At 45.5% G+C, this 26,468-nt stretch overlaps 1 protein-coding gene across 1 annotated transcript in view; it reads left to right on the plus strand.

Moving 5' to 3' along the window:
* The first annotated feature begins 17,478 nt into the window (after positions 1 to 17,478).
* The window catches only part of PPT1 (palmitoyl-protein thioesterase 1), a 31,099-nt gene continuing 22,109 nt past the window's right edge, over positions 17,479 to 26,468 (plus strand). Inside the window, exons 1-4 of the mRNA XM_066269570.1 lie at positions 17,479 to 17,617; positions 25,619 to 25,728; positions 25,950 to 26,077; positions 26,394 to 26,464. Of these exons, the coding sequence (XP_066125667.1) occupies positions 17,494 to 17,617; positions 25,619 to 25,728; positions 25,950 to 26,077; positions 26,394 to 26,464 (433 nt within the window). The 5' untranslated portion in view covers positions 17,479 to 17,493. The remainder of the gene's footprint in view (positions 17,618 to 25,618; positions 25,729 to 25,949; positions 26,078 to 26,393; positions 26,465 to 26,468) is intronic.

Below are 26,468 nucleotides of genomic sequence, written 5' to 3' on the forward strand. Positions count from 1 at the left end.
TGATTCCCGGCCAGGGCACACAGGAGAAGCGCACATTTGCTTCTCCACCCCTCCGCCGTGCTTTCCTCTCTGTCTCTCTCTTCCCCTCCCGCAGCCAAGGCTCCATTGGAGCAAAGATGGCCCGGGCGCTGGGGATGGCTCTGTGGCCTCTCCCTCAGGCGCTAGAGTGGCTCTGGTCGCAACATGGCGAAGCCCAGGATGGGCAGAGCATTGCCCCCTGGTGGGCGTGCCGGGTGGATCCCGGTCGGGCGCATGCGGGAGTCTGTCTGACTGTCTCTCCCTGTTTCCAGCTTCAGAAAAATGAAAAACAACAACAACAACAAAAAAAAAAAAAACAACTGAATGTAGCCTGACCTGTGGTGGCGCAGTGGATAAAGCGTCGACCTGGAAATGCTGAGGTCGTCGGTTCGAAACCCTGGGCTTGCCTGGTCAAGGCACATATGGGAGTTGATGCTTCCAGCTCCTTCCCCTTCTCTGTCTTTGTCTCTCTGTCTCCTTTCTAAAAATGAATAAATAAAATTAAAAAAATAGTTAAAAAAAACAAAACAAAACTGAATGTAGCCTGACCAGGCGGTGGCGCGGTAGATAGAGCGTTGGACTGGGATGTGGAAGGACCCAGGTTTGAGACCCCAAGGTCGCCAGCTTGAGCGCGGGCTCATCTAGCTTGAGCAAAAGCTCACCAGCTTGGACCAAGAATTGCTGGCTCCAGCAAGGGGTTACTTGGTCTGCTGAAGGCCCGTGGTCAAGGCACATATGAGAAAGCAATCAATGAACAACTAAGAAGTCTCAACTCGCAACGAAAAACTAATGATTGGTGCTTCTCATCTCTTCGTTCCTGTTTGTCTGTCCCTGTCTATCCCTCTCTCTGACTCTCTCTCTGTCTCTGTAAAAAAAAAAAAAAGAGGACAAAATAAATTGAAGAAAACAATATCGTAAATAAAAGAAACATTAAAAAAAAAACAAAAAACATTGAATGTAGCCTGACCTGTGGTGGTGCAGTGAATAGAGTGTTGTCCTGGCACACTGAGGTTGTGGGTTCAATCCCCAGTCAGGACACATATGAGAAGCAATCAATGAGTGCTCAACTAAGTGGAACAAAAAGTTGATTCTCTTTTTCTCTCTCTCTCAAATCAATGAGGGATGGGTTCTATGTTAAAAACTTTCCCACCACTGCAGCTCTGGTCAGCACTCTTTTAGAAAGAGTCTGACAATAAACAAGTAAACAAAAATGAACAAGAGTAGAAATTACTCTGAATAAAAGATAGTGATGTTATACAAATGGATGGCCTTTTGAGGAAGCATCGCTGGAGAGCTGAAATTTGAGCTGAAAAACTAATGAAAAGAAGGAACCAGATATGCAAAGATCTGGGGACAGAATATTTCAGGAAGAGGAGGCAAGTGAAAATGCCATGACGTGGGAATGAGCCTTGGGTATTTAAGGAACAGAAAGGTCATTTTGGCTAGAACTTTGTGAGTAAAGAGGAGTGGTCCAAGGTGAGTTTATAGAGAGGTGGGGACAAAATCTGTATGGCTTCCAAGGTCATGATGAGGAGCTTGGGTTTACCTTATATCTGTCTACCAAAGTGGCCAGTCCTGAGGTCTACAGAGAAGCCTAGAAATTTTGTTAGGTTTTTGAGGCTATGAATTACATATGCAGGCATGTGAGACCTTGGGGCAGAGCAGAGTTGCAGAGTCTGACAGCTGTTCTAGAACTGAGCAGAAGATGGTGTCAGAAATATTGGTCTTGCCACAGACAAAGAGAAGGCATTAGGAGACTAGCTAGCAGCATTCACAGTCCCGTTACTGGATCAGGCAATAGATGAACTCAGGCAAGTTGGTGCTTTCACAGGCCTGCAGAGAGCTTCTTCTTGTCTCCTCCTAAAAGGATAGATCTAAGGTTATACCCACTTACTTTGTTGCACCCTAGAACAAACCTTTGGATACTGAAGGGACATAGCATGGTTCAGATGAACAGCATAGGAGAAGCTGAAATTGGGGAAGGGAAGTCATATCCCCTCATCCTGGAGTGTTCAAAAGCAGAGCTATCTTCCACCCTTATGTAAAACCCATTAATTCCCTCAATAAATATTGGTTGTCTACCTATACTATGAATTGTTTTAGGTGTTAGGGATATAGCAGTAAACAAGACTAAGTTTTTGCTCTTATGTCATTTACAAAGCAGGTAATACATGATATATAATACATAAAAAATTAAATAGGAAAGGGATAGAGAGTAACAGGAGTATTTATTTTATATATATTGTTTGGAGAAAGTTCTAGGTAGGTGATGATTAAACAAAGACTGGAATAAAGTAAGGGTGTAAGCCATGCAAACCCTTGGGGAAGAGCATTCCAGGCAGAAAGAACAGCAGTTATCTCAAGGTGGGGAGTCTGCTTGGTGGGCTCATGGCACAGCAGGAGGCCACTGTGTGTGGAGCTCACTGAATGATGGTAAGAGTGGTGAGAGATGCAGTCAGGTGCCACAAACCAGTGCAGCTAGTAATTCTCCTGAGGGAGAACGGAGTGGAATTAAGAAAATAGACTCACCGAGAAAAGGATGGAATTGGGAGACCTATGCAATGCTGATGGCAAGATCAGAGAGAGAGAACCCGAGTCTTTGTTTTATTATATAGCATAGACAATTAAAGCCTTTAAGCCAATATACAAATAGGGAAGTCTCTGATACAAAGCCATTCATCTGAGGCATAAATTGGATTCCTTATAAAGTACACCGCCCTACATTATGCAACAGTCAAGAGTGTGGGCAAAATCTTAGTGTTGAAAAGATCTTAGTATTAAGAGATCTTAGTATTAAGAGATCTTAGTGTTAAGAGATCTCAGTATTAAAAGAGTGGGAATGGCCTAGTCTTAAACTAAGCCTTAGGCTATAACTGACAGTCAGGTATGTGAGGCTGGAGGCTGGATACAGATAACATAGGGCCTTGCAGGCCATTGTACAGATACTGGGTTTTATTCCAATTATGGGACCTTACTGGAAAGTTGAGAGGAAGAACTGATGAGATCTGATTGTTTTCAAGGAATCACTCTGGCTGCTTGTAGGGGCCAAAGGGGAAGTAAGGAGACTTGCTAGAAGGCCTTTGCAGGAGCTCAGGGCACAAATGACAGACAAGGATGGTAGCAGTAGAAGTGTTGAAAACCTTTCAGATTCCAAATGCATTTTGCTAGTGGGATTGGATGTGAACTATAAGAGAAAGAGAAGAGTGAAGGCTGACTCCAAAGTTTTTGGTAGGCGCAACTGGGTAAATGCAATGTCATTCACAGATACAGAAGGCCCTAGGGAGGTTTTCTCCAGCAGTGAGGTGGGCAGGGTTTGGTGGAGAACGGATGATCCTAAGTTCATTTTATTTTATTTTTTTTTTAATTTTTTATTTTATTTATTCATTTTTAGAGAGGAGAGAGAGAGAGAGACAGAGAGGGATAGAGAGGAGAGAAAGAAGGGGGAGGAGCTGGAAGCATCAACTCCCATATGTGCCTTGACCAGGCAAGCCCAGGGCTTCGATCCAGCGACCTCAGCATTTCCAGGTCAACGCTTTATCCACTGCGCCACCACAGGTCAGGCCTCCTGAGTTCATTTTAGACATGTCAATTTTGAGATGACTGTTAAACAATAAAGTAGAAATGTTGGGTATGCAGTGAAAAATACATGTCCGAAGTTTAGGAAAAGAAGTCAGGACTGGAAGCATACATATAGAAACATTCAGTATATAGATTGTCTGTATATATGTATTTATTTTATGTTATGGAAACTTTTAAGTATATACAAAAGTAGAGAAGCCTGACCAGGTGGTGGCGCAGTGGATAGGGCGTCGGACTGCAATGGCGAGGACCCAGGTTCGAGACCCCAAGGTCACCAGCTTGAGCACAGGCTCATCTGGTTTGAGCAAAAGTTCACCAGCTTGGACCCAAGGTCGCTGTCTCAAACAAGGGGTTACTCGGTCTGCTGAAGGCCCATAGTCAAGGCACATATGAGAAAGCAATCAAAAAACTAATGATTGATGCTTCTCATCTCTCTGTTCCTGTCTGTCTGTCCCTGTCAATCTCTCTCTCTGACTCTGTCTCTGTAAAAAAAAAAAAAAAAAAGTAGAGAAAATAATATAATGAATATTCACATATTCATTACTTAGTTTAATCAATTATTGGTATTTTGTTAATTTTGTCCCATCTTCCCCCACTGTGCCCTGGGGAAGCATTTTAATACAAACTCTGGATATTGTTTTCCTTGTAGATACTTCTGTTTGTAGTAGATTGTTTTTAAAGTCATGGGGCCAAATGATATCACCCAGGGAGTGTGTATAAATAGAGAAGAAGTGGGAGGACTGATTCATGACTCTCCACTTTCTGAGGTTGGGAACAGGAGGAGAAATCAGCTAAGGGAACTGAGAAGGAGAGCAAGTGAGATAGGAGGAAAAGTGTGATGAGTGTGGGGTCTTGGAAGTCAAGTGAAAAATAGTTTTCAAGAAGGAGGGAATGAGTCCTGGACAGATAGTTGGTTAGAGTGTTGTCCTGCTGTGCAAGGGTTGCCAGTTTGATCCCTGGTCAGGGCACATACAGAAACAGATCGATGTTTCTCTCTCTCTTCATCTCTCTAAAATCAATAAAATAAATTTAAATAAAAAAGAGGGAGGGAATGATCAATTGTGTCACATGCTATTGAGAAGCAAAGAAAGATGAGGACTGAAAAATAACCACTAGTGATCTTTTGCTTTATGAATTTATTGAGGTGCCACTGGTTAATAAAATTATGTAAGTTTGAGGGGAGTATAATTGTATAACACATCATCTGTATACTGTAATGTATGTTCATCACCCCAAATCAAATCCCCTTTCATCACCATTTATCCCCTTTGCCCTCATCACTAGTAATCTTGATGAGAGCAGTTTAGTGGTATTATACGCATAAGAGAAAGAGAGAAGGCAACAGAGATTTCAAGGACATACAACTTTGTAAGAAATCTTTTTTTTTTTTTTTGTAAAAAAGAGCTGGATAATAACCAAAGGAAAGGGTAAAGTTCAAGAAGATACACTTTTTTTTTTCTGAAGCTGGAAACGGGGAGAGACAGTCAGACAGGACTCCCGCATGCGCCCGACTGGGATTCACCCAGCACGCCCACCAGGGGCGACGCTCTGCCCACCAGGGGGCGATGCTCTGCCCCTCCTGGGCGTCGCCATGTTGCGACCAGAGCCACTCTAGCGCCTGAGGCAGAGGCCACAGAGCCAACCCCAGCGCCCCGGCCATCTTTGCTCCAATGGAGCCTTGGCTGCGGGAGGGGAAGAGAGAGACAGAGAGGAAAGCATGGCGGAGGGGTGGAGAAGCAAATGTGAGCTTCTCCTGTGTGCCCTGGCTGGGAATCGAACCCGGGTCCTCAGCACGCTAGGCTGATGCTCTACCGCTGAGCCAACCGGCCAGGGCCGAAGGCACACTTTTAAGATAGGAGAAATTGCCTGACCTGTGGTGGCGCAGTGGATAAAGCGTCGACCTGGAAATGCTGAGGTCGCCGGTTCGAAACCCTGGGCTTGCCTGGTCAAGGCACATATGGGAGTTGATGCTTCCAGCTCTTCCCCCTTTCTCTCTCTCTCTGTCTCTCTCTCCCTCTCTGTCTCTCTTTCTCCCTAAAAAAAAAAAAAAAAAAAGGTAGGAGAAATTACATCATGTTTGTATGCTCATAGAAACAATCAAGTAGAAAGGGAAATTCTGATGATGTAGAAGTGAGAGGGAATAATTTAATGAGCTAAGTCCTGGAGTAGGTAAGAGGAAGTGGGATCTAGGTTTTATTGCATTCATTTCAGTACCGACAGGAAATTCTGTAGACCCAGGCGTTGCCTCTTGTGGCTCAAGGTATACCCCCTTCCTTATCAGTATTATTTCCAGAGAATAAACATCTTTGTCCAGAGAATGGTGGGGACTTACTGAAATAAATGGGATCCTCTATCACTAAGTAGAATTATTTGAACGTGTCTCATCCATTATGGAGTCTACATCTATCCAGTGACTCTCACTACAAGTAGTTACTGTGCTCAGTCCCAGCTACAAAGTGATAGGTCCAGGACTAGGCATGTGTTCTAATTCAATCCAATCATATCTTTTTTAAGGAATAATAAGCTTTGCCTAATTTTTTAAGTTATGTAAAATATTCCCTTTATTGCTTATGCTAGTTTGCATTGGATTTTCTGTTACTTGCAACTAAGAGCACCCTATCTGGACCACAAAAAAAGGCAGTTTTCTACTTGGTCATGCATTTATTAAACATGGTTATCATATACCAATTCTATGTTAAGCATATGCAATGCAGTAGGAATACAGTGGTAAATAAAGAAGATTATGTACTCAGAATCTAAAAGCAATCCCCCGCCCTTTGGGCCCTGCATTCTTTGCTCTGAGCTTTGGTGATGTAACCCTTTTCTCTCTCTTCTCAGAGCTGCCACCCCCTCGACTTCACCATGTGGGGCCTTCTTAAACCAATTTCATCTCAAAGCATGTTTATCATACCAGCTTTCCTTCTCTTTGTCACTGTGTCAGTTGAGAATCATTCAGGGAAAAGGAAACTACTCTAGATATTTCAAGCAGAAGGGAATTTATTTTAGGCTTTACCAAATCATTAGAAGAGCTGAAGGATTAATAGTCAGGGAAAATCACCCTTTGCTCTCAGACTTGCTACTAGTTTTCAAAGAGTCACAAATGTTAGAAATTGCAGCAATTTCTACTTCATGTAGCACCAAAATGGGCAATTTGTGTGGAGATACTTGGAGGCCACTGCAAAACGTTTTGTCTTTTTGCTGCTGCCTGTGAAGCAATAATATATGGCATCTGTTTCTCTTTTGTTTTCCAAATCTCATTTGAATGGCTTTCATTGACTGGCCCTAGCCTGAACTGCATTGGTAAGGGGTTTGGAAAATGTAAATCCCAAATTTTCAGTCCCTGTGATATTGAGGAGCACAGAGCGGGTAAATGGTGTGAACTTCCAACAGATAATCTGACACAGCCATCCACCAAAGGAAGAACCCAGCCACTTTTTGTAAGGGTTTGTTTGCTGATCACATCATAGATGCTCTCTGAAGACAGTGGAGATTTGCCTGGACCTGGCTCTTAGAGATATCCCAGAAAGAGTATTTAGCCTGACAAAAAAGCAGGTCACACTTGCAGAGAAGGAAGGTAGGTAAGAATAGCACCTTAATTCAGGCATGATTCATGAAAAGTACACTCCACCCTCATGAAGTCAGTTATAGAAGTCACCAGATTGCCTTTCTACTTCCCATGCACCCTACCAAGAACCTTGTCTAATGAACAATATGCACCTCCTCTCACACAGAGAGCAAGTTTAATGGATAGGCCTATTGGAAAAACACACGCAGAAGAAACTCAGGCTAGCTTTCTATACAGGAATATGAGTGGGCAACGCAGCATCCAAAGGAAAAAAAAAAGCAAAACAAGGAAACAAACAAAAGGGTTCTCTAATAAATGAATGAGACTTGTCATCTTTCTCTGCTTTATTTATTATTATTATTATTATTATTATTATTTGTATTTTTCTGAAGCTGGAAACAGGGAGGCAGTCAGACAGACTCCCTCATGCCCCAGACCAGGATCCACCGGGCACGCCCACCAGGGGGTGATGCTCTGCCCATCCAGGGCATCACTTCTGTTGCGACCAGAGCCACTCTAGCGCCTGAGGCAGAGGCCACGGAGCCATCCCCAGCGCCGGGGGCCATCCTTGCTTCAATGGAGCCTTGGCTGCAGGAGGGGAAGAGAGAGACAGAGAGGAAGGAGATGGGAAGGGGTGGAGAAGCAGATGGGCGCTTCTCCTGTGTGCCCTGGCCGGGAATCGAACCTGGGACTTCTGCACGCCAGGCCGACGCTCTACCACTGAGCCAACCGGCCAGGGCCGAGACTTGTCATCTTTAATAATAAACATCTTCAAGGTTATGAAGTAAGAAGTATTTGAATCCAGAATTGTTAAAGAGAAATAGAGTCAGACAGTAATTAAAGATAGTAAAGACAGACTTTATTCAGTACTATTGCAATGTAGGAGACAGGCTTTAGTAAAACTGAGTTCAACTCCAGCTACAGCAAAGATGGCTCAGGATTTTTCGGCAAAAAACAGTGTGAAGTAGTCAATGGGTGGGCAATTACTAAGAGGAGACATTAGTAGGGGGATTCTTGATAAATTTGTCTAATTGGATTCTTGCTAAAAGGAGACCAAGTACTTAGATATTAAGGATGGGGAATGAAGAACTTGATCAAATATTAATCGTGATCAGATATCAAGAATGGGTGGTAGCCTGACTAGGTGGTGGCGCAGTGGATAGAGCCTCGGACTGGGATGCGGAGGACCCAGGTTTGAGACCCCAGCTCGCCAGCTTGAGCTTGGGCTCATCTGGTTTGAGCAAAGCTCACCAGCATGGACCCAAGGTCGCTGGCTTGAGCAAGGGGTTACTTGGTCTGCTGAAGGCCCATGGTCAAGGCACAGATGAGAAAGCAATCAATGAACAACTAAGGTGTCGCAACGAAAAACTAATGATTGATGCTTCTCCGTTCCTGTCTGTCTGTCCCTGTCTATCCCTTTCTCTGTCTCTGTAAAAAAAAAGAATGGGTAGTAATTCTTTCTAAACTTACTTAGCAGGATTTTGTTAAAACTAGGCTAGGCAGGCTGAGTACAGAGCGTAAGGATGAGGAATAGTCAAAAAGAAGGCTCAGCTTGGTCTGTGGTGACACAGTGGATAGAGCGTTGACCTGGAATGGTGAGATCACCAGTTCAAAACCCTGGGCTTGTCCAGTCAAGGCACATACAACAAACAATCAATGAACAACTAAAGTGAAACAACTATGAGTTGATACTTCTCATTCTTCTCCCACCCTTTCTTCTCTCTGAAAAAATCAAGAAATAAAATCTTAAAAATAAAAAGAGGCCTGACCTGTGGTGGCGCAGTGGATCAAGCGTCAACCTTGAATGCTGAGGTCACCGGTTTGAAACCCTGGGCTTGCCTGGTCAAGGCATGTATGAGAGTTGATGCTTCCTGCTTCTCGCCTCCCTTCTCTCTCTCTTTCTCTCTCTCTTCTCTAAACTGAATAAAAAAATAAATTAATTTAAAAAAAAAAGGACTCAGAGGAACCTGTCTAAAGTTGGTCAAGGAGAGAGTATTTGTCAAAATAATATACCTAGCTAAATTCCCGTATGTGCCTTGACCAGACAAGCTCAGGGTTTCGAACTGGCAATCTCAGCATTCCAGGTTGATGCTTTATTCACTGTACCATTTTAGAGAGAGAGAGCAAAGTTTTAATGACATAAGGATATATTTCCTTCACTAAGGTCTAATTATACCACATGGTTCTACAGAGATAATATGGTGAATGTTGGGTTTTGGTGTTTAGTTTTCAGTCTGTATACAAATTAATTTTGCATTTAATTCAGTCACCGAAAATATAAATGGTACAAATATGTACAACAATGAACAAAAATTTAGAGGTGGAGAGAAGGGGATAAAAGAGAATTTTTAATTTGTATTTTACTTTGGAGAGGTACACATTAAAATTAGTAAACCAATAATTCCATAGCCAAAAACTGGCTTAAGAGTGGGCAAATGGCCCAATTTTTGTCAATGAGATACCAGAAGTTTGCTGGTATCTAGAAAAGGCTACTAACTCCTATGACAGAGCCACCAGGAACCAGCTCTCTCTCCCTCTGGACAGTGTGTTATGAGTATGAAGTTAGAATTGCTGTAGACATTTAACCACCATGAGAGAAGCTAGCTGTGGATGAAATTCAACCACAGGAGGCAGATTGGAAAGAAAATGCATTCCTGACATCACTGAACTGCTAAATCAAAATCCACTCTAGTAAGCTAATAAAAAATTCTCTTTTGTGAAAAAAAAAATTAGTAAACCAATAAATAATTATACAGATTGAAGAACTTATAGTAAACATCAAAAAAGCTGAACAGCAGCCCTGGCTGGTTTGCTCAGTGGTAGAGTATCAGTCTGGCATGTCCCAGCCAGGACACACAGGAGAAGCATCCATCAGCTTCTCCACCCTTCCCCTTGTTCTTTCTCTCTGTTTCTCTCTTCCCCTCCCCCAGCCAAGGCTCTATTGGAGCAAAGTTGGCCCGGGCGCTGAGGATGACTCCATGGCCTCCATCTCAGGTGCTAGAATGGCTTCAGTTGCAACTGAGCAGAGCCCCAGATGGGCAGAGCATCACCCCCTGGTGGGCATGCCAGGTGGATCCTGGTTGGGCACATGTGGGAGTCTGTCTCTCTGCCTCCCTGCTTCTCACTTCAGAAAAATACAAAAAAAATAAAATTAAATTAAAAAAAGCTAAACAGTATAAAGTGTTAGCAGAATTGACTCCAGGAAGTTTGGCTTGGTAATAAATGGGGAGGAAAAGAGACTTCACCTTTTCTTTTAGGCTCTTCTTAAAATTTAAACACTGTATGTGTCTATATATTGTAAAAAAATTTCAAAAGCTTTAAAAGTTGTCACAATGTGCCCTGGAGGTTAGCTCAGTTTGTTAGAGTGTTGTCCCAAATGCCAAGCTTGCAGGTTCAATCTCTGGTTAGGGTGCGTACAAAAATCAACCAATGAATGCCTAAATAAGTGTAATACCAAATCAATGTCTCTCTCTCTCTCTCTCTAAAATAATAATAATAATAATAATAATAATCAGTAAAAAAATAAATAGCCTGACTGGTGGTGGTGCAGTGGATTGAGCACTGGCTTAGGATGCTGAAGGCTCCCGTTCTAAACCCCAAGGTCACCAGCTAGAGCACAGGCTCCTTGGCTTGAGCATGGACTTGCCAGCATGAGTCTGGGGCTGTAGCCAGCTTTAGTGCAGGGTCACTGGCTTGAGTGGGGGATCATCCACATGATCCCAAGGTTGCTGGCTTGAAGCCCAGGGTCGCTGGCTTGAACCCAAGGTCACTGGCTTGAGTGGGGGATCATCCACATGATCCCAAGGTTGCTGGCTTGAAGCCCAGGGTCGCTGGCTTGAGCAAGGGGTCACTGACTGAGCTTGAGCTCCCTTTCCCCCACCATCCAGGCACGTATGAGAAGCAATCTATGACACTTAAAGTGAAGCAACTATGAGCTGATGCTTCTCATCTCATCTCTCTCCTTTCCCTCTCTACCTTCCTGTTTCTCTAAACAAATAAATAAAAGTTGTCACAATGTTACAAAAAATATTCTTTTCCGCTGGGCAAGAAGATGAAAACATTTTTTCAAAATTTTTAATATAGATGGCATATCTAATATAACTTATTTCACTTTTAATATCATTCTTGTAGATCCCAATAGTTAACAAACTAAGAAATCTTGATATTACTTTTATCTATTGCTGCCACTAGGTAATGGTAATCATGGTCTTTTTTCATGGCCCAGATGCTGGAAGCAATACTCAGTCTGAGTATTTACACTATGTGGTCACTTGGTGAAATTTCTGTTCATTTTATTGAAAAACTAGTAGGTATCTGGATCTTGATTATTAATAAACATGTTTTATGCCTGACCAGGTGGTGGCGCAGTGGATAGAGCGTTGGACTGGGATGTGGAAGGACCCAGGTTCGAGACCCCGAGGTCGCCAGCTTGAGTGCGGGCTCATCTGGCTTGAGAAAAAAAAAAAAGCTCACCAGCTTGGACCCAGGGTCGCTGGCTCCAGCAAGGGGTCACTTGGTCTGCTGAAGGCCCGCAGTCAAGGCACATATGAGAAAGCAATCAATGAACAACTAAGAAGTCACAACACGCAACGAAAAACTAATGATTGATGCTTCTCATCTGTCTCCATTCCTGTCTGTCTGTCCCTGTCTATCCTTCTGACTCTCTGTCTCTGTAAAAAAATAAATAAAATAAATAAACATGTTTTAATAGCAAGCAACTTTATTAAAAAATTTTCATCTACAAAAAGCATTACTTGTGTGTGCAAAAAAAGAAAACTGAAACCTACGAGTATTCAGATACTTCTCTATGTTCCCATTGTTCCTTGTCTTTTTAGGGAATGGATATGTAATTAACTTACAGTACTCTTTGAAGTTACATTGAAATTCAGGCTTTGCAAGTTCTCACTTCCTATTATAATATTAATAAGCTTCTGAGGCTATTTATTAAAAAACAACCTGGCCTGACCTGTGGTGGCACAGTGGATAAAGTGTCGACATGGAAATGCTGAGGTCGCCGGTTCAAAGCTCTGGGCTTGCCTGGTCAAGGCACATATGGGAGTTGATGCTTCCAGCTCCTCCCCCCCTTCTCTCTCTCTGTCTCTCCTCTCTCTCTCTCTCTCCCTCTCCTCTCTAAAATGAATAAATTAAAAAAAAATTAAAACAAACAAACAAACAAAAAAACCCCCTGGAATTGACTTAAACCGAGAGAGCTTTGCTTGTCTCTCATTAAATGGTTCCTCTTGAAACCAAATCCAGAGGAAGTAAGAACTCTGTACTTCTCTATGTGGATATTTTTAACTATTTGATTAACAAATGCTGGAGAGGAGGATGAGCTCTGAAGAGGCCAATGGAAGAGATAGACCGGAAGTTGAGCTTTGTGAGATGGGCTGTATTTGTCGAGGTAGGATAAGGATGGTGCATCCATTCAAGATGTTAAAAATGATTTGGGAAAAGGAGCAGAGTAGGAATATTCAGGGAACACCTCCTACAGATAAACCCTATTAATGTGGGAGTAAAGGAAGATAGGTTTGGAAAACGGTCTGGTGCGTTTATTTTGAATACAAAAGCTTCAACCATACCCTAAAGACTTAGGAGAAGTGTTGAAGATTTGTTTCTCATTTTGTTTTAAGAAAAATCAGTTTATTGTTCTTATAAAAATACATTGTAAAGAATTTAAACAATGCAAAAAAAAAGCACAAAGAAAAAAAACATTTAAAAGCCTCTAAACTCTATCTAAAAATAACCATTAACATTTGATTAACATCACTTTGACTATCCTTCCATGCCTTTATACAGATAGTATGACAGAATAACAGATACAGATAAATTCACCTACTTTTTAATTATTTTTTTGGAGAGAGAGAAGCATCAACTTGTTGTTCCACTTAGTTGTGGCATTAATTGCTTCTCACATGTGCCCTGACCAGGGCTGGAACTGGTGCCCTCTGTATTGAGCTGACACCCTTGGCAATCTGGGACAATGCTCTAGTCACTGTGACACCAGCCAGGTGGATAAATATACTTACTTTTTAAATGGTATCACACTATATGTGTTACTTAAAAATAGAAAAGGTATTAAATTCAAGCTCACTTGAATTTAACTAAATTAAAAGAAACTAAAAGGAAAACTGAGCATCAAGTAAGAGTTTATTCACTACAAGAGAATTTTTTTTTTTTTAACAGGGACAGAGAGAGAGACAGAGAGAGGAATAGACAGACAGGAATGGAGAGAGACGAGAAGCATCAAACATTAGTTTTTTGTTGGGACTCCTTAGTTGTTCATTGATTGCTTTCTCATATGTGCCTTGACCACGGGCCTTCAGCAGACGGAGTAACCCCTTGCTGGAGCCAGTGACCTTGGGTCCAAGCTGGTGCGCTTTTATCAATATTTTTTTGCTCAAGCCAGATGAGCCCGCGCTCAAGCTAGCGACCTCGGGGTCTCGAACCTGGATCCTTCCACATCCCAGTCCGATGCTCTATCCACTGTGCCACCGCCTGGTCAGGCAAGAGATATTTCTTAAAAAGAAATTCAAGATTAGAAAAAGTGATTTTGATATTACATTATCTTTAAAAAAAAACCCACAGAAAAAACAAAACACCCCACAGGCCCTGGCCGGTTGGCTCAGTGGTAGAGCGTCGGCCTGGCGTGCAGGAGTCCCGGGTTCGATTCCCGGCCAGGGCACACAGGAGAAGCGCCCATCTGCTTCTCCACCCCTCCCCCTCTCCTTCCTCTCTGTCTCTCTCTTCCCCTCCCGCAGCCGAGGCTCTATTGGAGCAAAGATGGCCCGGCACTGGGGATGGCTCCTTGGCCTCTGCCCCAGGCGCTAGAGTGGCTCTGGTCCCGGCAGAGCTACGCCCCGGAGGGGCAGAGCATCACCCCCTGGTGGGCAGAGCTGTGGCCCCCTGGTGGGCGTGCCGGGTGGATCCCGGTCGGGCGCGTGCGGGAGTTTGTCTGTCTCTCCCGGTTTCTAGCTTCAGAAAAAAATAAAAATAAAAAAATAATAAAAATTAAAAAAAAGGGATTTTGATATTACATTATCTTTAAAAAAAACCCCACAGACCCTGGCCGGTTGGCTCAGTGGTAGAGCGTTGGCCTGGCATGCAGGAGTCCTGGGTTCGATTCCCGGCCAGGGCACACAGGAGAAGCGCCCATCTGCTTCTGCACCCCTCCCCTTCTCCTTCCTCTCTGTCTCTCTCTTCCCCTCCCGCAGCCGAGGCTCCATTGGAGCAAAGATGGCCCGGGCACTGGGGATGGCTCCTTGGCCTCTGCCTCAGGCACTTAGAGTGGCTCTGGATGCAACAGAGCGACCCCCAGAGGGGCAGAGCATCGCCCCCTGGTGGGCATGCCGGGTAGATCCCGGTCGGGTGCATGTAGGAATCTGTCTGACTGCCTTCCTGTTTCCAGCTTTGGAAAAATGCAAAAAAACCCCACCAAAACCCCCACATATTTTAAATTAGAATCAATGGACCCTGGGATATCAGTACATAAACATGTTCACACTATCTTCCATAACCCATTCCCACAGGGCCCAATACTTCTTAGTCATATTACTTTACAGTCTTAATTTGTATAATATACATTGCTCTAGAGCATTTCATACAAGTGTTCAGTATTAATTATGTATTTAAGTAAATTCACTGATTATTACATATCCTTATACCAAGACTTCTCAATTATTATTATTATGATTATTTTTTGTATTTTTCTGAAGTTAGAAGGTGGGAGGCAGACAGACTCCTGCTTGCGACCAACCGGGATCCACCTGGCATGCCCACCAGGGGGCAATGCTCTGCCCATCTGTGGCGTCGCTCCGTTGTAACTGGAGCCATTCTAGCACCTGAGGTAGAGGCCATGGAGCCATCATCGCACCCGGGCCAACTTTTGCTCCAATGGAGCCTTGGCTGTGGGAGGGGAAGAGAGAGAGAGAAAAGGGAGAGGGGAAGGGTGGAGAAGCAGATGGGTGCTTCTCCTGTGTGCCCTGGCTAGTAATCAAACCCGGGATTTTCACATGCTGGGCTGACGCTCTACCACTGAGCTAACTGGCCAGGACCTCTTTGTGTGTGTGTGTGTGTGTGTGTGTGTGTGTGTGTGTATGACAGAGACAGAGAGAGGGACAGATAGGGACAGACAAGAAGGGAGAGAAATGAGAAGTATCAATTCTTCATTGCAGCTCCTTAGTTGTTCATTGATTGCTTTCTCATATGTGCCTTGACCCAGGGGATACAGCAGACTGAGTGTCCCCTTGATTAAGCCAGCGACCTTGGGCTTCAAGCCGGCAACCATGGGGTCATATCTATGATCCCATGCTCAAGCCGGATGAGTCCACGTTCAAGCTGGCGACCTTGGCGTTTCAAAACTGGGTCTTCTGTATCCTAGTCTGATGCTCTATCCTCTGCACTACTGCCTGGTCAGGCATAATTGACTTTTTCAATTAACCCCCAGTCCCGAAAACATCTGATAAAAGGGTCTCTAGTCTAGTGGGTGTGTAACCAGCTTTTCCTTTACAATATACTGAGAACATTTACCATGTTACTGTATATAAATCTACCACATCCTTTATAAAACCTGCCTCATAATATTCCATTGCTTAGCGGATATACCTCAACTTACTTAATAAATTCTCTATTTAAACTATTTCAATGTTGCCTGACCTGTGGTGGCACAGTGGATAAAGCATCAACCTGGAAATGCTGAGGTCGCCAGTTTAAAACCCTGGGCTTGCCTGGTCAAGGCACATATGGGAGTTGATGCTTCCTGCTCCTCCCCCTTCTCTCTCTCTCTCTCTCTCTCTCTCTCTCACTCTCTCTCCTCTCTAAAAATTAATAATAATAAAAAAACACTTAAACTATTTCAATGTTTTTCTGCGGGGGGGGGGCGCAAAAAAATGAACAGAGAACTAAGATGATGAAAATGAACTGAAATAGTGAATCTGGTTATAGAACATAAAAGGATTAAAGAGCACACACCTTGCCTTGATTGACCCTGCCTGAAAATTACCCCTACCCTTTCATTTCTTCTTCTTCTTCTTCTTTTTTTTTTTTTTTTTTTTTTACAGAGACAGAGAGAGGGATAGACAGACAGGAACAGAGAGAGATGAGAAGCATCAATCATCATCTTTTCGTTGTGGCACTTTGGCTGTTCATTGATTGCTTTCTCATATGTGCCTTGACTGTGGGGCTGCAGCAGACCGCCAAGCAACCTTGGCTCCAAGCTGGTGAGCTTTGCTCAAACCAGATGAGCCCGCGCTCAAGCTGGCGACCTCGGGGTCTCGAACCTGGGTCCTCCGCATCCCAGTTTGACGCTCTAACCACTGTGCCACAGCCTGGTCAGGCCCTACCCTCCCCCCCTTTCATTTCTAATAGAGCCAAATCCTTCTTCCCTTCTGGAATAAATTTAACTCAAAGTAAATTTATTCCAGAGGCAGTACAGTGCAGTGGTTAAAAGCAGCAATTTTGGGTCTGACCTGTGGTGGCGCAGTGGATAAAGCGTCGACCTGGAAATGCTGAGGTCGCCGGTTCGAAACCCTGGGCTTGCCTGGTCAAGGCACATGTGGGAGTTTATGCCTCCAGCTCCTCCCCCTTCTCTCTCTCTGTCTCTCCTCTCTCTCCCTCTCTCTCTACTCTCTAAAAATGAATAAATTAAGAAAAAATCAGCAACTTTGGAACCTCCAATTTGCTGTGTCGCCCTGGTGTGTTGGCTCAGTGGATAGAGTGTCCGCCCAGTGTATGGACATCCTGGGTTGGATCCCCCCCGCACAGGGCACAGGAGAGGCGACCATCTGCTTCTCCTACCCTCTCTCTCCCTCTCTCCTTAGTTCTCTCCCGCAGCCAGTGGCTCCACCTTGGCCCCTGGCGCTGAGGGGCACTGAGGATATAACTTGGTTCATTTAAGCATCAGTCCCAGATGAGGATGGGGTGTTGGGGGGGGGGGGTGAGGGGGAGGTTGCCGGGTGTATCCCAGTCCAGGCGCAAGCAGGAGTCTATCTCTCTATCTCCCCTCCTCTCACTAAAAATAAAAACAATTTGCTGTTTCTATGACCTTGGCACCCTACCCAAATTCTCAGTGCCTCCGTGTCCTGACTGTAAAATGGGGAGAAGTGTATACAGTGGTTAAGAGGATAAATCAGTTAAGAGATTTAAAGCACTTGGAATAGTGTTTGATGTGAGGTGCGTGCTGAATAAACGTTAGTATTCATTTTGAGTCACTGCGGCGGGCAGTCTACAGCTATAGCACCACGCTACACGCCCAGCCCGCGGGAGCCGGGCGGAGGCGTGGAGCAGGCGGACCCGCGCGGGCCCTGGCGCGCAGTACTTCACGTGATTGAGTCAAGATGGCGTCGCCCAGCTGGTTGTGGCTCCTGGCCGTCGCTTTCCTGCCGGCGTCCGGCGCTGCCCGGGGGCGGTGGCACCTCGACCCGCCGGCACCAACGCCGCTCGTGATGTGGCATGGCATGGGTGAGTAAGCGAGAGGAGGGTGCAAAGGGTTTGGCGACTCTTTGTCTCTCCCAGTCTGGGTTCGGGTCTGAAAAGTGCGAGTGCGATGGGCGAGGACCGCGGTCACGGAGAAGCCGGCTGGCCCGACGTTAGAATTGGGGGCCACTCTGCATTGGGAAGGGAGAAGGGGAAGGTCTGTCCTTGTGTGAGCGCTCACAGAGGGCAGTGCACTGCGTTCGGGTTTTAGGTGCCGACTCGTTACATCCTCACAGCAGTGGCGTCGGGATGCAGCCTCTGGCACATGCACAGGAGAGCTGGGCTCTGGCAGCATGAACCTTTTTTTTCATTTCACTCATTCTTTTATTCATTCACACATTAGGCAGAGATATGTTAGGCACCTGTAGTTCATTCATACATTTAACACTGAGTTTTCTAGCACCTATAATGCTGAGAATACGGTAATGAACACAACGGACTAAATTCTTGACCCTTTTGGAACAGACTATAAAGAAATAAGTAAAACACAAAGTATGCCAAATGATGCTAAGTGCTATGGAAAGAAACAGGGAGGGGAATAGAAACCGAAGATGGAGGCTTGCAATTTTATAGAGCAAGGTCAGGAAAGGATTCATGAGAAAGTGACATCTGAGCAAAGACCTGAAGTTGAAGCGTACAAGGAAGATGCCATGAGGCTATCTGTTACTAGGAACAGCAAATGCAACACTCTTAGGCAGAAGTATGTCTGATATGTCCAAGAAACTACATTCAGGTCAGTGTGGCCAGAACTGAGTGAGCAAGGAAAAGAAAATAGGGGGTTAGGTTGGAGGTGGGGGTGTGGGGACTGCAGCTTTTGTTAGTCCTATTAAGGCTACTGTAGGGACTTTGGCTGGAATGAGATAGGAAGCCTTTGGCAGTGAGATCTGAGATGAGTGACATAGTCTTATGTTTTAAAAGGACCATTCTAGTTGAGAATGGATTGTAGGAGGTCATGGACATTTGCAGGAAGATAAGTTAGGAAGCTCTTACAGTAATTTATTTATTTAGTTATTTAAATGTTTTATTGCATTTATTGAGGTGACATTAGTTAATAAAATTACGTAGGTTTCAGATGCACAATTCTATAATACATCATCTGTAGATTGCATTGTTTGTTCACCAGCTATTACAGTAATTTAATCAAGAGGTGACGGTGGCTTGAAACAGTATAGTAATATGGAGAAGTGATCAGTTTGGAATTTTTGAAGGTGGAACCAATGGGATTTGCTAACAGATGAGATGTGGTATGAGAGAAAAAGGAAGCAGGATGACTATATGGGTTTGGGCCTGAACAACTCAAAGGATAAAGTTGTCATTTACCAAAGAGGGGAACCTGAAGGGGAGCACATTTGGGGTAGGGAGAAAATCAAGGGTCTGCTTTTGAACTTACTAAATTTGAAATGCTTGTTAGACATCCAGGAGATATTATAGAGGCATTTGGAGTGTGGGGTCTAGGAGAGGGATACAGTTTGGAGATTTAGGTTGGGGAAACCTTCAGCACATAGCTGGTATTTAAAACCAGGAGAGCCTGACTTGTGGTGGCGCAGTGGATAATGCGTTGACCTGGAAATGCTGAGGTTGCCGGTTCGAAACCCTGGGCTTGCCTGGTCAAGGCACATATGGGAGTTGATGCTTCCAGCTCTTCCCCCCTTCTCTCTCTCTCTGTCTTTCTCTCTCTCCCTCTCTCTCTCCTCTCTAAAAATGAATAAAGAAAAAAAGAAAAAAAAAGATTTTTCTAAAGCAAGGTTAAAAAACAAAAAAACAGGAGACTGGCCCTGGCCGGTTTGCTCAGTGGTAGAGCATCAGCCTGGCATGCAGGAGTCCCGGGTTCAATTCCCGGCCGGGGCACACAGGAGAAGCGCCCATCTGCTTCTCCACCCCTCCCCCTCTCCTTCCTCTCTGTCTCTCTCTTCCTCTCCTGCAGCCAAGGCTCCATTGGAGCAAAGTTTTCCCTGGCGCTGAGGATGGCTCTGTGGCCTCTGCCTCAGGCGCTAGAGTGGCTCTGGTTGCAGCAGAGCGACGCCCCAGATGGGCAGAGCATCACCCCCCTGTGGTGGGCGTGCTGGGTGGATCCCGGTTGGCTGCAAGCAGGAGTCTGTCTGCCTCCCACCTTCCAACTTCAGAAAAATACAAAAAATAAATAAAAAAAATACAGCCCTATTAAAAAAAACAAAAAACAACTAGGAGACTGGGTGAGATAACCAAGGCAGTGATGAGTGTACACAGAAGAGGGAAGAGGTCTGAAGATTGAGTCCTGACGCATTCCCAACATGTGGAGGTTGAGGAGGTGAGGAGGAATCAGCAAAGAAGACAGTGATGGAACAACTAGGGAGGTGGAGAAAAGTCAGGAGGGTGCAGCAGCCTGGGGAACAGGTGAAAATGTTTCAAGAGTAAGGGAACTGTATGGAATGTTGACAGGTCAAGTAAGATAAAGGCTGAGAATTGGTCATTGGATTTAGCAATATGAAGATCACTAAAGACATTGACAAGCAGTTTTTGTTTTTTTTTTTCCTGAAGCTGGAAACGGGAAGAGACAGTCAGACAGACTCCCGCATGCGCGGGACCGGGATCCACCCAGCACGCCCACCAGGGGCAATGCTCTGCCCCTCCGGGGCGTCGCTCTGTTGCAACCTGAGCCACTCTAGCGCCTGGGGCAGAGGCCAAGGAGCCATCCCCAGCGCCCGGGCCATCTTTGCTCCAATGGAACCTCGGCTGCGGTAGGGGAAGAGAGGGACAGAGAGGAAGGAGAGGGGTAGGGGTGGAGAAGCAGATGGGTGCTTCCCCTGTGTGCCCTGGCTGGGAATCGAACCCGGGTTCCCTGCATGCCAGGCCGACACTCTACCACTGAGCCAACCGGCCAGGGCCTTGACAAGCAGTTTTAAGAGAGTGGAGAGAGGGATAGCCTTGTTGGGATGGACTGAAAGAAAGTGTTCAGAGACAATTCGAGTCAGCAAATAAAGTTCTTTCAGGGTTTTGTGGCAGATCCTGGGGCTGCTACAGTGGAGTTAAAAGAGATCACAGATGCTCCGTGTCCTCCCAAGCCACAGTCAGTCCACAGCGCGGCAGGTAAGTAAGCAACAATGACAGTTCAGTTTGGTGAATGTTATGAGAGAAATCAAAGATGCTGTATCCTTAGCTTTTTCTTCTTTAAAAACCTACTGGGGCCCTGGCCGGTTGACTCAGCGGTAGAGCGTCGGCCTGGCGTGCGGGGGACCCGGGTTCGATTCCCGGCCAGGGCACATAGGAGAAGCGCCCATTTGCTTCTCCACCCCCCCCCCCTCCTTCCTCTCTGTCTCTCTCTTCCCCTCCCGCAGCCAAGGCTCCATTGGAGCAAAGATGGCCTGGGTGCTGGGGATGGCTCCTCGGCCTCTGCCCCAGGCGCTAGAGTGGCTCTGGTCGCAACAGAGCGACGCCTCGGAGGGGCAGAGCATCGCCCCCTGGTGGGCAGAGCGTTGCCCCTGGTGGGCGTGCCAGGTGGATCCCGGTCGGGCGCATGCGGGAGTCTGTCTGACTGTCTCTCCTCGTTTCCAGCTTCAGAAAAATACAAAAAAAAACCCTACCAGGCCTGACCAGGCAGTGGCACAGTGGATAGAGCATCGGACTGGGATGCGGAAGACCCAGGTTTGAGACCCCGAGGTCGCCAGCTTGAGCGCGGGCTCATCTGGTTTGAGCAAAAGCTCACTAGCTTGGACCCAAGGTCGCTGGCTCGAGGGGTTACTTGGTCTGCTGAAGGCCTACGGTCAAGGCACATATGAGAAAGCAATCAATGAACAACTAAGGTCTCACAATGAAAAACTAATAATTGATCCTTCTCATCTCTCTCCATTTCTGTCTGTCTGTACCTATCTCTCTCTCTCTCTGACTCTCTGTCTCTGAAAAACAAACAAACAAACAAAAAGCCCTACTGGTATTCTTAAGCTTCTGCTTGGGTTGAAAATGGGATGATTAAATTAAAATGGATGATTAAGTTAAGGGTGATCTCACCTCACTTCTCCCACCCACTGTCCTGTCACTTTGCTTCCCATTCTTTTTTTTTTTTATTTATTTTTATTTTTATTTTTGCATTTTTCTGAAGCTGGAAACAGGGAGAGACAGTCAGACTCCCGCATGCGCCCGACTGGGATACACCTGGCACGCCCACCAGGGGGCGATGCTCTGCCCATCCTGGGTGTCGCCATGTTGCGACCAGAGCCACTCTAGCGCCTGAGGCAGAGGCCACAGAGCCATCCCCAGCACCCGGGCCATCTTTGCTCCAATGGAGCCTTGGCTGTGGGAGGGGAAGAGAGAGACAGAGAGGAAGGCGTGGCGGAGGGGTGGAGAAGCAAATGGGCGCTTCTCCTGTGTGCCCTGGCCGGGAATCAAACCCGGATCCTCCGCACGCTAGGCCGACGCTCTACCGCTGAGCCAACCGGCCAGGGCCTTGCTTCCCATTCTTAGTTCCAGTTCCTGAAAACAGGAAAAGAAACAGGGCTGGGCTGTGAGTGAAACAGGGAAGCCCCTAGAATGTAAGATTTCAGGAAGCACTCACTCTCTGGTTTGTTCCAAGTTCACGATCAGCTGGCTGCTTGCATAAACCTAAGGGTGAGTGTGCTTCACTTGTCTTATCCTAGTCCTGGCCTTAAAGAGAAATTGAATTCCAAAGCGCTTTTGAGTTCATTAACCCAGGGAGGGGTATGTGCATGTCTGCTTATTTTTCAGTTGTAAATTTGATGTCCCAATTATATATATTTTTTTTTTAAGAATTTTTTTTTTAATTTTTAAAAAAAATTTATTCATTTTAGAGAGGAGAGGGAGAGACAGAGAGAGAGAGAGAGAGAAAGAGAGAGGAGAGACAGAGAAGAGAAGGGGGGGAGGAGCTGGAAGTATCAACTCCCATATGTGCCTTGACCAGGCAAGCCCAGGGTTTCGAACCGGCAACCTCAGCATTTCCAGGTCGACGCTTTATCCACTGTGCCACCACAGGTCAGGCCTGTCCCAATTATATTGTATGAACTTTTGAAATTTATTTCTTAATATACATGAGCTAAGCAAAAATGTTTTTTGTGTTTTTTTTTTGTATTTTTCTGAAGTTGGAAACGGGGAGGCAGTCAGACAGGCTCCCACATGCGCCTGACTGGGATCCACCCGGCATGCCCACCAGGGAGCGATGCTCTGCCCCTCTGGGCATTGCTCTGTTGCAACCGGAGCCATTCTAGCACCTGTGGCAGAGGCCACAGAGCCATCCTCAGCGCCCAGGCCAACTTTGCTCCAATGGAGCCTTGGCTGCGGGAGAGGAAGAGAGAGACAGAGAGGAAGGAGAGGAGGAGGGGTGGAGAAGCAGATGGGCACTTCTCCTGTGTGCCCTGGCCGGGAATTGAACCCAGGACTCCTGCACACCAGGCCAACGCTCTACCACTGAGCCAACCAGCCAGGACCTGTTCTTTTTTTTTTATTGAAGTAAAATTCACATAGGATACAGTTAACCATAATAAAGTATACACTTCAGCGGCAATTAGTGTATTTACAGGGTTGTGCAACTGTCACTTCTCTCTAGTTTCAAAACTTTTATCACCCCCAAAAACTCCTGTACCCATTAAATAATCATTCTTCATTCTCCCTCTCCCACAACCCCCTGAAAATGTTCGTTCTGTTTTCTGTCTGTATGGATTCTCCTATTCTGGATATATCATCTAAAAGGAGTCATACAATATGTGACCTTTTATATCTGGCTTATTTCATGTATTTATTTTATTTTATTTTTTGTATTTTTCTGAAGCTGGAAACAGGGAGGCAGTCAGACAGACTCCCGCATGCGCCCGACCGGGATCCACCCGGCACGCCCACCAGGGGGTGATGCTCTGCCCATCCGGGGCGTCGCTCTGTTGCTACCAGAGCCACTCTAGCTCCTGAGGCAGAGGCCATGGAGCCATCCCCAGCGTCCGGGCCATCTTTGCTCCAATGGAGCCTCGGCTGCGGGAGGGGAAGAGAGAGACAGAGAGGAAGGAAAGGGGGAGGGGTGGAGAAGCAGATGGGCGCTTCTCCTGTGTGCCCTGGCTGGGAATCGAACCCGGGACTTCTGCACGCCAGGCCAACGCTCTACCACTGAGCCAACCGGCAGGGACTCATGTATGTTTTTGAGGTTCATGTACATTGCGTCATGAGTCAGTACTTTGTTGCTTTTTATGCTGAACACTATTCTGTTGTGTTATATACACTGCAGTTTGTTCATTCATCCATTGGTGGATATTTGGGTCATTTCTGCCTTTTGACTATTACCAATAATGCTGCTAGAAACATTCATGTACACATTTCTGTGTGGACAAATGTTTTTATTTCTCTTGGTTATATATCTAGAAGTGAAATAACTGGTCATATGGTAATGTCTGAGGAACTACCAACTTCTTTTCACAATGGTTGCATCATATTACATTTCCACCAGCAATGTACAAGGGTTCCTATTTCTTTCTATCTCTTTTTTAGTTTATTGATTTATCTTTAGAGAGAGAGAGGAAGGAGGAGAGAGAAAGAAACATCAATCTGTTATTTCATTTATTTATGCATTCATTGGTTGATTCTTGTATGTGCCCTGACCAGAGATCGAACCTGCAGCCTTAGCATTTTGGGACAGTGCTCTACCCACTGATCCACCCAGCCAGGGCCTTTTTTCCATTTTTTTTTTTTTCTTTCATTTTTCTGAAGCTGGAAACAGGGAGAGACAGTCAGACAGACTCCCGCATGCGCCCAACCGGGATCCACCCGGCACGCCCACCAGGGGCGGTGCTCTGCCCCCCAGGGGGCGATGCTCTGCCCATCCTGGGCGTCGCCATATTGCGACCAGAGCCACTCTAGCGCCTGAGGCAGAGGCCACAGAGCCATGCCCAGCGCCCGGGCCATCTTTGCTCCAATGGAGCCTTGGCTGCGGGAGGGGAAGAGAGAGACAGAGAGAGGAAAGCGCGGCGGAGGGGTGGAGAAGCAAATGGGCGCGTCTCCTATGTGCCCTGGCCGGGAATCGAACCCGGGTCCTCCACACGCTAGGCCGACGCTCTACCGCTGAGCCAACCGGCCAGGGCCTTTTTTCCATTTTTAATTAGGTCATCTTGTTGCTGAGTTGTAAGAGTTCTTTGTATATTCTAGATATTAAACCCTTATCAGATGTATGTTTTGCTAATATATATTTTCTCCCATACTATATGTTACTTTTTCACATTCTTGATAATGCCCTTTGAAGCACAAACATTTTTTAAAAATAATGTTGTGGCCCTGGGCAGTGGCTCAGTGGATAGAGCATCGGTCCGGCGTATAGACTCCCTGGGTTCAATTTTGGATCAGGACACGCAGGAAAAAGGACCATCTGCTTTTCCTCATCTCCCTTTCCCTCCCTCTTCTCTCTCTCTTCCCCTTCAGCAGCCAGTGATTTTATTGGTGAGTGTTGGCTCTGGGTAGGTACTGAAGATCACTCCCTTAGAGTTCCTCAGCCTCAGGCACTAAAAAATACTATAGCTTGATACATCAGCCCCAGATGGGGTTGCCAGGTGGATCCTGGTGGGAGCACATGCAGGAGTCTGCCTTGCTATCTTCCTCTCCTCTCACCTAAAGTAATAATAATTAATTAATAATAATAATAATAATAGCCTGACCAGGTAGTGGCGCAGTGGATAGAGTGTTGAACTGGCATGCGGAGGACTCAGGTTCAAGACCTTGAGGTTGCCAGCTTGAGCGCGGGCTCATCTGGCTTGAGCAAAGCTCACCAGCTTGGACCCAAGGTCACTGGTTTGAGCAAGGGGTTACTCAGTCTGCTGAAGGCCCACGGTCAAGGCACATATGAGAAAGCAATCAATGAACAACTAAGGTATTGCAACAAAAAACTGATGATTGATGCTTCTCATCTCTCTGTTCCTGTCTGTCCCTGTCTGTTCCTCTCTCTGACTCTCTGTCTCAGTAAAAAAAAAAAAAAAAAATTATAATGTTTTGGTTCATGCATTCCCCTCCATTGTCTTTGTTGTCTAGGAGACAGCTGTTGTAATCCCTTAAGCATGGGTGCTATCAAAAAAATGGTTGAGAAGAAAATACCTGGAATTTACGTCTTATCTCTAGAGATTGGGAAGACCATGATGGAGGTAAGGCTCTTCATAGCTTTGTTCTTTAGAAGGCTTGCTGACTCATTTTGTAGAATGTGTTAAAATGCTACCTTGTGTTTTTAGCAGCAAATCATGCCATGACCCTTTAACTCATGAGTGGCTTATGTGAAGACACCAGCCTAAACAAGTTTACCTCTTAGAGAAGATGCCAGTGTTTGTTTTCACCCCCACTTCTCACTTCCCTGTGGCTCCTCTTTTAGGATGTGGAGAACAGCTTCTTCTTGAATGTCAATTCCCAAGTAAAAACAGTGTGTGACATTCTTGCTAAGGATCCTAAGCTGCAGCAAGGCTACAACGCCATGGGATTCTCCCAGGGAGGCCAATTTCTGTAAGTTCCTTTCTGTTATACCAGTGACATGGAGTTGATTTCTTTTTCTCTTATTCGAACAGATCCACTCTGATTCTTCTTGGCTCTTCCCCTATCTTGGAAGGGAAACTATTCTAAAATGTCCCCATATAGGAAGCTTTATGGAACTTTATGGAAAGAACAAAGATCTGCGTTTGGTCATATCAGAGGAAAGTCCTGCAGCTCTGTGGCCTTGGGGAACCACAGAGAATGACGTATCTTAGTCTGGGAAACTGTTTGTTGGCGGTGATACATTTCCATCTGACAGACCTGATCATCCTTTTTTGTTTCCCCTCAGGAGAGCAGTGGCTCAGAGATGTCCCTCCCCTCCCATGGTCAATCTGATCTCAGTTGGAGGGCAACATCAAGGTAA

Source organism: Saccopteryx bilineata, chromosome 3 (assembly GCF_036850765.1).
Source record: "Saccopteryx bilineata isolate mSacBil1 chromosome 3, mSacBil1_pri_phased_curated, whole genome shotgun sequence".
Lineage (NCBI taxonomy): Eukaryota > Metazoa > Chordata > Mammalia > Chiroptera > Emballonuridae > Saccopteryx > Saccopteryx bilineata.